We start from the raw sequence: 11,814 nt of genomic DNA, 5'->3' as shown, positions 1-11,814 counted from the left end.
CAATTTAGGTGTTTTTTTTTCATTTCAACCCATTACCTCTCTCGTATGTTGTCATAAATCTATGCAATGCGGCCACAGTTTTTACATTCAGGTCGCGTTCATCCGACCTACCTGTAATCAAAGCGGCTCATGCCAATGTCTTACCACTCCTGACTCCGACTCTTCACCCTCACTCTCCTCGTAATGTCGCACAATCTGCTATAGCCAAAATTATTGCCTGCCTTCTTTCTAATATCCTACGCCAAATAATCTGGTAAAGAAAACAGTGCACAACATCCTTGAAATTGCCACAAATGCATCAGGACTGAGATTGACATGAATCAGAGCCATGTTTACTTCTGCAAACACACCACATGTGACATCGGGTTCAATGCTTCATTACGTTGACACTAGCACATTTTGAAGTTGCATTTATAATTGTAATGTGGACAGCTACATCAAAAAGATTGTATTTTAACAAAATAATCGATTATGCCTGCAATTTGGACATAGTTTAATTACTGAAGAGATTCTTCCTAATACCTTTGTCTTTGCGGCAGATATCAATTCATAAGTAAGCATCCATACCACAGTTGAGTCTTTTTTAGGTCCTCCATCATCAGCTACGACAGTCAAGGTGTACGTGTCACCCTTCTCTCTATCCAGCAGACCTGTAACTGTGATCCGACCCTAAAACATCAACGTAATGTTTATTCATATCTTGACAAACCTTGGTCAAGACAAAAAACAAACAATGGTAACACTTTAGTATGGGGAACATATTCACCATTAATTAATTGCTTATTAACATGCAAATTAGTAACATATTGGCTCTTAATTAGTCATTATTTGGTACTTATTAATGCCTTATTCTGCATGGCCCTAACCCAACCCTAACCCTAACCCTCTAAGCCTAACCCGAGCCCTTTAACCCTAACCCTAACCCTAACCAAATAACTCTAAATTAAGTCTTTCTTACTTACAATATGTTCCGCTCGTGTCCATATAACTCTTAATTAAGTCTTTGTTACTTACAATATGTTCCCCATACTAAAGTGTTACCCAAACAATTTACTCACCGTGACGCTGTCTATCTTGAAGAGGGCCAGGGCTGCTGGAGATGTATCCGGATCAAATCTATAAGTCAGCTGGTTCAAGTTGTCAGCTGACTGGGCCTGCACCTGAACCACCTCTGTACCCGTGGCAATATTCTCACGCAGCGAGGCTTCATAACCGGCTGAGAAAAAGGCCACCGCTTCATCGAGTTCATTGAGCAAAGTGACGTAGACCGCGCAGAAGCCTTGGTGGAACGGCGGGGCCTGGTCTGTGGCTGAGACATTCATCAGGTAGGTGGTCTTGGTCTCGTAGTCTAGATAGTCCACTGTGGTTACCAGGCCCGTGCTGACGTCCACCTCAAACTTGTGATCCGAGCCCGAAACGAGAGCATAAGCTACCGCTCCACCATCACCTGACCAGAGAGAAAAAGAGTGATTGTTTCTATGAGCGCCATAATTACTTCTTGCAACAGTTTGATGCATCTTATACACCTTACACAACAAACAATGATACCTAAGAAGAGAACATGGAGATAATAACAACAACTTAAAAAAAAACTATGTGTTGCACACAAAGACTGGCAATGTTAACCCAACAATAACAAATTAATAAATGTTACCTTAAATGGCGGTATTGTTTTTAATGCGCGAATAATACGCGTCCTGTGTGATTGTGAGTCCATACTGTAATGGTGAAAAAGCAGCGGCTTTCCAGCTGATGGAATAAAAAAACTAAGAAAAATGTATTTTGAATGGGTAGTTTAACTTCGAAACCCTAGCAGGTAGCTCTCTTTACAAGGCCAGTGTTGCTTTCATCCACAGTCGCTCTGAGTTCATTTTTCACCGGAGTTCCTAGCTGCTACATGGGCTAAATGTATTTAATCTGATCATAATTTGGATTACAATGTTACTGTGTACATCGACACTGAAAAAAATGATCCGATTATGACGTACATTTTCAAGCATCACACTTTAAATCGGCGTAGGGACGGCGTGGCGAAGTTGGTAGAGTGGCTGTGCCAGCAATCGGAGTGTTGCTGGTTACTGGGGTTCAATTCCCACCTTCTACCTTCCTAGTCACAGCTGTTGTGTCCTTGGGCAAGACACTTCACCCTTTGCCTCTGATGGCTGCTGGTTAGCGCCTTGCATGGCAGCTCCCGCCATCAGTGTGGGAATGTGTGTGTGAATGGGTGAATGTGGAAATACTGTCAAAGCGCTTTGAGTACCTTGAAGGTAGAAAAGCGCTATACAAGTATATATATTTAAATCGGAAAACTTTATTTTGACATGCGCAGCACATAGCGTAAACGAAAGTAGAAGAAGAAGAAGCAGTGACTTCCGCTGTAAACAAACATGGCTCTGTGCATTTCTGCTTGTCCGACGTTGCGTTATTTATTTATAATTTTTTCCTTCTGTTCGCTACTTTTGTTTTACCTCACTTTTTGAAATGCAGCTGCTCTGTGCCCTCTACATGATGTACATGATGGAGGCCATCAATTAGCATTTGGAGTAGCTGTGTAAAATAAGTCATATTTTTGGTTCATTTCATAGTTAAAACAAATTTACATTATTGCAATCAGTTGATAAAACATTGTCCTTTACAATTATAAAAGCTTTTTACAAAAATCTACTACTCTGCTTGCATGTCAGCTATGGGTGTGGGAAAAAATCGATTCAAAGTCAAATTGCCATTCTCACGTTGTATGATTCAGTGTCAAGTCTCCTTTTTAAAAAATCAATTTTCTTCCCCCGCTCCCGGCAATGTGTAGAGGCCCATTTCCAGCAACTATCACTCCAGTGTTCTAATGGTACAATGTGTTTGCTCATTGGCTCAGAAGGCTAATTGATGATTAGAAAACCCTTGTGCAATCATGTTCACACATCTGAAAACAGTTTTGCTCGTTACAGAAGCTACAAAACTGACCTTTCTTTGAGCAGATTGAGTTTCCGGAGCATCACACTTGTGGGGTCAATTAAACGCTCAAAATGGCCAGAAAAAGAGAACTTTCATCTGAAACTCGACAGTCTATTCTTGTTCTTAGAAATGAAGGCTATTCCACAAAATTGTTTGGGTGACCCCAAACTTTTGAACGGTAGTGTATATATATACATATATATATACATATATATATATGTGTATATATATATATATATATATATATATATATATATATATATATATATATATATATATATATATATATATATATATATATATATATATATATATATATATATATAATATAATGGGAGAAAGAGAGCGCACTAAAGGGCTGGATTAGATCCCAGGTGGTAAAATGTCTTGTGTGTGAATTTGTGTTTGTGTGTGTGTGTCTGTCGATCTGTTTGTGTCCATTTTGTGAAAATTAGAAAAATATAAACTGGACTCTTTCCAAGAGAGCTGTTTTTTTATGTTTTTGTTTCTGTATGGATAGATTACATACTGTATATGATATCTAATGTAATAATATAATTCAAACTCACGTCACTGAAAGTAGAATGTAGCAAGAAATTATGGCTCTGTTTACACTCCACACCAAATTCGATTTTTTTGCCCTAAAGTGACACAGGTCTGATTTTTTTTGCCATTATAAAATCTCCTAACTACTTGAAATCTGATATTTACATATCAGGTTTGGGTCACATCAGGAGGTTGTCGATTCTGTTTGGAATCTGATCTTTTCAAATGCGACTTCAGTCTAAACAGCAATGCGACATGTGTGCAACTTTTGCGTCATCGTTGATCATTGGCGTGCGCAGCACAATCACCTTTCACAATCACTTCCTCCTTCTGCAGTTGTTTTCCATCATCTGACTACTTCCTCTACACATCAGCCACAGCACAAACGCACTGATCTGTGGCGTCCATGTTTTCATTGTGTAGTAGCAACTTCCTTGTTCATTTACAGAATCTGGTCAACCTCCTTCCTTTTCACTTTACCAAACTGCGCATGCAAGTGACGTCGAGACCACATTGGGGCCACATTGGGGCCTGTGTGCGTATATACTGGAGTCTAAAAAGATCACATTTTACTTGTAAACTAAACAGTCAGTTGGATTTGGTCCTCTTTGGCCTGCAGTGTAAACATAATTTAAAAAGTTTGCACCACATATATATTTTTTGATAATATAAGCAAATGTTCTATATGTAAACTGCCTCTCTTTGTTTATAATGTATATTTTCTGCTGGATCTACTCTATTTTATGCTGCCCTTTTTTCTGCTACAGCTGTCATCTATACTGTCATATTGTACATGGTAATTGGGATTTGTTATATATTGTATATCCATCCATTCATCCATCCATCCATCCATCCATCTATCCATCCATCCATCCATCCATTTTCTACCGCTTGTCTCTTTCGGGGTCGCGGTGGGTGTTGGAGCCTATCTCAGCTGCATTCGGGCGGAAAGCGGGGTACATCCTGGACAAGTCGCTACCTCATCACAGGGCCAACACAGATAGACATACAACATTCACACTCACATTCACACACTAGGGCCAATTTAGTGTTGCCAATCTACCTGGGAGAAACCCACGCAGTCACAAGGGAGAACATGCAAACTCCACACAGAAAGATCCCGAGCCCAGGATTGAACCCAGGACCTTTGTATTGTGAGGCACACGCACTAACCCCTACCACCGTGCTGCCATATTATATAAAACTATAATATAATAATATAATTTATCAGTACATAGGTGCCGATCTACATTTCTACCAGTGGGTGCTCGGTGTGTGTGTATTAAAAAAAAAAAAATAGACGTTCAGCGAAGTTAATATCCCATATGATTTGTGGCTTTATTATTTTGTAAAACGGACCAAATTCGCCACAAAATTAACTACAACAGGATTGATTTTTCAAAAATTATTTTAAAGATTGAAAGTTGCCATTAATCCCACGGGGGGCTCGGCATTGTCTGTGGGTGCTTCGGGGCCCTAGCATCAGTATGTATCAGTATATATTATATACTGTATACATAATATGTAAATATTATATATATGTTATATTTTATATTGCTACTATAGTACATTTTTAGTCTACTTTATACCTGCATTATCCTTTCCTTCCTTACCCTTTCCATCCTTTGTAACTGAGCTACTCTGTGGAACAATTTCCCTTGTGGATCAATAAAGTTTGTCTAAGTCTAAGTCTAAAATATTTTAGGTTTGTTTCTTCCTGTTAACACGTTTTCCTGTTATGTCAACATTTGCGCAAATACCACCTTTTTTTGAATGGCTGTCCCTAGAACCTAGAACTTGCATCAGTGGTGGTTTTAAATATACTGTAGGCCACATTGGCGACATTGTTTAGGGGGCGCCGCTTGGATGAGGGGGAAAAAAGATTCATATTTATTTCTATTTCCTCATCAGGTCAGAATATGTGAGTCAGATGGGAGCTCTTTACAGGAGCAATATCTGCACCTACTATACTGCTTATGTGAGTAATGAGCTGTTACTGCAGTGACTTGTAGCATCTTTGTACTGAAATTACATATTTAAATGACATATGGTATGCATAGACAGATAGACAGACAGACAGACAGACAGACAGATAGATAGATAGAAAAGTCCCACACAGCCCAGGAGAGAGTGTTTTTTTCTCAGCCCAGTGTTATGGAACTAGGTCAACTAATAAAACCAATAAGCTCCAGAGTCCTGCACTGTCTTCCCACTGAACTCACCTGTGTCAGGGTCTGCAGCACGAACCACTATCACAGAGGTACCAATCCCAGCAGTCTCTCTAAGGCCAAGACGGTTGTACTGTTGCTGGGTAAATACCGGCACCTCATCGTTTGTGTCATCCACATATACGATCACCTGCAGGGGTTTAAACTTACAGTAAGTCGACATAAGCAGGTATGCAAGAACAAGTTACTATACTGGCTGTGTGTTGCACACGGATCTTGTACGGGTGTGCTGCTCACCCTCACAGTGCTCCTCATGCTGCCTTCATCACTGTTGTAGGCTTCCACTTCCAACACGTGAGAGCTGCTGGTCTCTCTGTCCAAAGGCCTGCGCCCTCTGGTCATCAATCCCGTTTGTCTGTCGATGCTGAACAGGCTATGACTGTTTCCTGCATTCAACACAAAAACACAGGGCTACAGTATGCAGGATTTCTCCAGAGGCACCTGCAAGACTCGTGAACTCTAAATCATCCTGTGTATACATTCTTGATACATTAACAAGTTGAGCAAAGAGAGTGACATTCATACCAGTGACGATCCTGTAGAGGACAAGGCCATTTTCCCCCTGGTCTGCATCTGTCGCTTGTACCTGTACAAGCACACAAACGTACAACAACTGTTACACTGCTGTGCAAAAGTCGGAGACCACCACTCATCAGGCCTTAAATCACCTGCAATGCTGACAATCCGTCATTCATTCATTCAGCAGAAGATTTAAACCTCTTTATTGCATTTGACAAACACACGCACACACACACACACACACACACACACACACACACACACACACACACACACACACACACACACCCACACAGACATACTGGTTATCATTTGGAATGGGGACCAAGTTTTTGATCATCACTTGTGGGGACCACCCTTTCTACAGGTTGTGGAGGCATAAAAAAAATTAGGTAAAATGGCCACTGCCTAGTTAGCTCACACGCGTCTTTAAATCTCTGGATTGATGAAGTAATGTGCTGATCAATCTTACTGGGGACCCTGGGGAAAAAGAGTTAATATGGTTCATGAGGACCAAATTTAAATAATTTTGCATAACTCACACAAATTTGTACGTGACTACTGAGTACCATATAAAAATAAAAAAAGTTCAAATTAAATATGACATGATCCTCAGAATACAGCACTACACGTGTCCTCTTACAGGAAGTTACAGTCACCAGCTACAGCCCGATGAGGGGGCTACTGTGCAAATGTCTCACACTCAAACTAACCAGTAAACATGTTTTATGGGCCAAAGCTTAAAAATCAAAAATCACTTAGGCATCTTCAGAATGGATCTGACTATCATTTAAAAAGGTCATACTGTCAGAGGTCCCCTAAAGGTGACTGTGTAAACAGAGCCATGTCCCCATTAAGTAAGCATTGCCAGAACACACACATACACATTCTTGTATTTGTAACCTTCTTGAGACCTCCGAAAAATAGCTCCCTCTTTAGGACCACCCTTTCTAGATATAAAAAAGATTTTTATTTACAACATTAATAATATATACAAACTATGTAAATATAAAAAAGCTTGTTTGAAAAATTAGTTGGAATTTCACCAGAAAAACTTAGAATTTTGGCAGTATTATAATAAAAGTCGTAATTTTACTCAACGCCAGTCAAACTTTTACAAGAAAAACTTAACATTTGTGCAATATTATGATAAAAGTTGGAATTTTACTTAATAACAGTCGCAGTTTTACAAGAAAAGCTTAACATTTTGGCAATTTTATGAAAAGAGTTGTAATTTTACTTGACAAAAGTCACAATTTTATAAGAACACTTTAAAATGTTGGCAATATTATAATAATCATCTGAGTTTTATTGGCAAAATTATGACAAAGGTCATAATTTTACTCAAAAATGTCACCATTTTATAAGAACAACAACAAAAAAATTGGCAATATTGTTATAAAAGTCAGAATTTTATATGACAAATGTCAACATTTTGCATTAAAAAGTGATAATTTTACATGGAAAAGTAATAATTTTACGAGAAAATATTGCAATATTACAGAAACAAAAATAATATGAGAAATGATTGCCAATTTTATAAGAAAAAAGTCAACACATTGTGAGAAAAAGACTGATTTTAGTTCATTTTTATTTTCTGAATGTTTTGTTTGTAATTGGTTTTTAACCTTCATTATTTACTTCAAGTTATTATAGTATGTCTCTATTTACATATTTATTTTTTATTAATTCTGGCCAAAGGGGTCTCATTTCGGTTTCTTACACACACATGTTATTACATATGTTGGCCAAAGGGGGAGCACTTAAAATTTTTACACATACTTGTTATTTCATATGTTGACCAGAGGGGGAGCACATTTAAAAGCGACACACAGTCAATTTGAAAACCCCCTCCCTTCTCATTTTGATAGAATTTACCACTAGGGGTGCAAATGAGACATTCTCTATTAGATGCAATGGTTTTAACTTGTTCACCGGTCCTCATATGGAAGGTACTTTTCCTTGTTGATGTCTCAAGAAGAGTAGAAATACAAGAACACACACACACACACACACACACACACACACACACACACACACACACACACACACACACACACACACACACACACACACACACACACACACACACACACACACACACACACACACACACACACACACACACAAACACACACACAAACACACGGACTTCCTCGCTAATAAAACTGGGTAGCAACATCCATGTGCTAGCTGACAGTCGCCCCGACTTCTCAGTGTGGCGAGTCAGAGTACTACAAGAGGCTCTCTAATTCAGCGCCAACAGCTTCTGTTTTCTTTATGTATAGTCCGATTTTCAAGAATATCGATGTCCCACTTGCATTAAAAACAGTCTGTAGACTTTACAGTGTACAAACTAGAAAGTCCTGGTGTAAAAATGTATCTGCAAACATTATTTTGGCGACATTGTGACAAGCAGACCAGCCAGTAAGCCACACCCTCAGCCTTTTCCGCTTTCCACACAGAAAGGCAAGAACGGGAAATGGCATATTGACTGATTTCTACTCAAGTAAATGTTAAAAAAATATATATATATTGTAATCATACATAAAATACATTTATAACACAGTTTAATGGACAAATATTAATATTTAGTTAATGTTTTTGTCATGCACCCAAAAATGGAGCAACTATTTTTGGGTATAAAAATGTATTTGACTTTAGTTTTTTTTTTGCACTGGGTCAGGTGTAGTACAGGTCAGTAGTTGGTGACAATCACCAATATCATCTCTAGAAGGGGAATTGCACTTTTTTGGAATTTTGCCAATCGTTCACAATTATAATAATTTTTTTTTTTTTAGTATTTTAAAGATGATTAAAAAACGCTTGGGAAATGTGGCTAATGGGAGTCACTGTTGTATCCTTCAAAGCTCTCTAAAACAACTTCAAAACCCCCCATCAACATTTTGTATACACACCGCAAGTTTATATATAATTGACAGGTTCATAACAATTAGTAATATGTACAATAGTTACCGTATTTTGGTTATTTTAATCAATGCCGGAACTAATTTCCTCAGCGCATTTATTTCCGTTTCCATAGCAGTGCACTTCCGACTTACGGCAACAAATGTGTGTTCCTACTTTCGGATACACACGCGAGTTTGTTGTAATCATGGCAGACTGGTAATAGATGGCGAATATGGCTATTTTTGGACAAAGGAGGATTCATAACCTTATCTTTTTTAACCTGAGTATACGGAGGATGAACTGCTGCTTATAGAAGCACAAAGAGAAAGCGAAACGTTGGAGCAGACGGAAGCCGAGAGAGTGAGGTCGGTGTGACTTTGACGCTGTAAATGTGGAACTTGGAGCAAAGCTGGATCGCTTACCCAAAATCAACTGATTAATCAAGTTGATTTTGAAGTGAAATTTGTTAGTGAGCACAACCCATGTAATAACCCGTATAACAACCTAAGTCCCGTTACACTGCACACCAAATCTAAATTTCTTGCCCTCAAGTGACACAGATCGGATAGTTTTTGCCAGTCCAAACGCTCTAAAGTGCTTCAAATCTGACATTTTCACATCCAATTCAGGCCACATCAGGAGGTAGTCAGAATCCGATTGGAATCAAATCTTTTCAAATGTGACTTCAGTATAAACGGAAATGCGTCCTGAATGCAACTCTTACGTCATCTTTGGGTGAGCATCATATGTGTGCGTGGTGAAAGACGCAGCCTGTTAATGGAAGTGGATATGTCATCACAACATTCAGTTTCAGTGAGCAAAGTATTTTTTCAGTGGCTGAAATTTCAGTGCATCATTAGTCAATAGTGCACAAATAATAAGCTACTGTAAATGTAATAAATGAATGTGTTAATATTACATACAATGATTCCGAAAAAATAGCTATTGTTGACACACCAGAATTGATGTGTACACTCTCCCATATTTGCTTACGTGTTACGTACATTGTGTAAGTTGTTTATGTAAGTGAGTTGAAAAATAAAGCTAACGTTGATCCACGCTGATGTTCCTGTTTCCTCTACTTAACTGCCATAAAAAGATGAATACCCTTCAAAATATATTCCGCTATATATATTAATTATATTACTTTAATTTATTTTCACGTAAACACCACTCATTGTTAAGGTGTGGCGGCTTTTATTTTATTTTGTACAAACCCCGTTTCCATATGAGTTGGGAAATTGTGTTAGATGTAAATGTAAATGGAATACAATGATTTGCAAATCCTTTTCAACCCATATTCAATTGAATGCACTACAAAGACAAGATATTTGATGTTCAAACTCATACACTTTATTTTTTTTTTGCAAATAATAATTAACTTAGAATTTCATGGCTGCAACACGTGCCAAAGTAGTTGGGAAAGGGCATGTTCACCACTGTGTTACATGGCCTTTCCTTTTAACAACACTCAGTAAACGTTTGGGAACTGAGGAGACACATTTTTTAAGCTTCTCAGGTGGAATTCCTTCCCATTCTTGCTTGATGTACAGCTTAAGTTGTTCAACAGTCCGGGGGTCTCCGTTGTGGTATTTTAGGCTTCATAGTGCGCCACACATTTTCAATTGGAGACAGGCCTGGACTACAGGCAGGCCAGTCTAGTACCTGCACTCTTTTACTATGAAGCCACGTTGATGTAACACGTGGCTTGGCATTGTCTTGCTAAAATAAGCAGGGGCGTCCATGGTAACGTTGCTTGGATGGCAACATATGTTGCTCCAAAACCTGTATGTACCTTTCAGCATTAATGAAGCCTTCACAGATGTGTAAGTTACCCATGTCTTGGGCACTAATACACCCCCATACCATCACAGATGCTGGCTTTTCAACTTTGCGCCTATAACAATCCGGATGGGTCTTTTCCTCTTTGGTCCGGAGGACACGACGTCCACAGTTTGCAAAAACAATTTGAAATGTGGACTCGTCAGACCACAGAACACTTTTCCACTTTGTATCAGTCCATCTTAGATGAGCTCAGGCCCAGCGAAGCCGACGGCGTTTCTGGGTGTTGTTGATAAACGGTTTTCGCCTTGCATAGGAGAGTTTTAACTTGCACTTACAGATGTAGTGACCAACTGTAGTTACTGACAGTGGGTTTCTGAAGTGTTCCTGAGCCCTTTACACACAGATGTCACTTGTTGATACAATACAGCCTGAGGGATCGAAGGTCACGGGCTTAGCTGCTTACGTGCAGTGATTTCTCCAGATTCTCTGAAAGCTTTGATGATATTACGGACCGTAGATGGTGAAATCCCTAAATTCCTTGCAATAGCTGGTTGAGAAAGGTTTTTCTTAAACTGTTCAACAATTTGCTCACGCATTTGTTGACAAAGTGGTGACCCTCGCTCCATCCTTGTTTGTGAATGACTGAGCATTTCATGGAATCTACTTTTATACCCAATCATGGCACCCACCTGTTCCCAATTTGCCTGTTCACCTGTGGGTTGTTCCAAATAAGTGTTTGATGAGCATTCCTCAACTTTATCAGTATTTATTGCCACCTTTCCCAACTTCTTTGTCACGTGTTGCTGGCATCAAATTCTAAAGTTAATGATTATTTGCAAAAAAAAAAAAGTTTATCAGTTTGAACATCAAATATGTT

At 38.8% G+C, this 11,814-nt stretch overlaps 1 protein-coding gene across 1 annotated transcript in view; it reads right to left on the bottom strand.

Moving 5' to 3' along the window:
- Positions 1–453: 453 nt before the first annotated feature.
- Positions 454–11,814, bottom strand: part of LOC133656977 (cadherin-23-like) — a 395,393-nt gene continuing 384,032 nt past the window's right edge. The window contains exons 28-32 of the mRNA XM_062057867.1: positions 6,249–6,309; positions 5,961–6,109; positions 5,718–5,853; positions 1,059–1,447; positions 454–669 (exon numbers count right to left, since the gene is read on the bottom strand). Coding sequence (XP_061913851.1) covers positions 454–669; positions 1,059–1,447; positions 5,718–5,853; positions 5,961–6,109; positions 6,249–6,309 — 951 coding nt within the window. The remainder of the gene's footprint in view (positions 670–1,058; positions 1,448–5,717; positions 5,854–5,960; positions 6,110–6,248; positions 6,310–11,814) is intronic.

This window comes from Entelurus aequoreus, linkage group LG09 (genome assembly GCF_033978785.1).
Source record: "Entelurus aequoreus isolate RoL-2023_Sb linkage group LG09, RoL_Eaeq_v1.1, whole genome shotgun sequence".
Lineage (NCBI taxonomy): Eukaryota > Metazoa > Chordata > Actinopteri > Syngnathiformes > Syngnathidae > Entelurus > Entelurus aequoreus.
The sequence above is the reverse complement of the archived record's forward strand: the minus strand, read 5'-3'. Positions and strand labels throughout refer to the sequence as shown.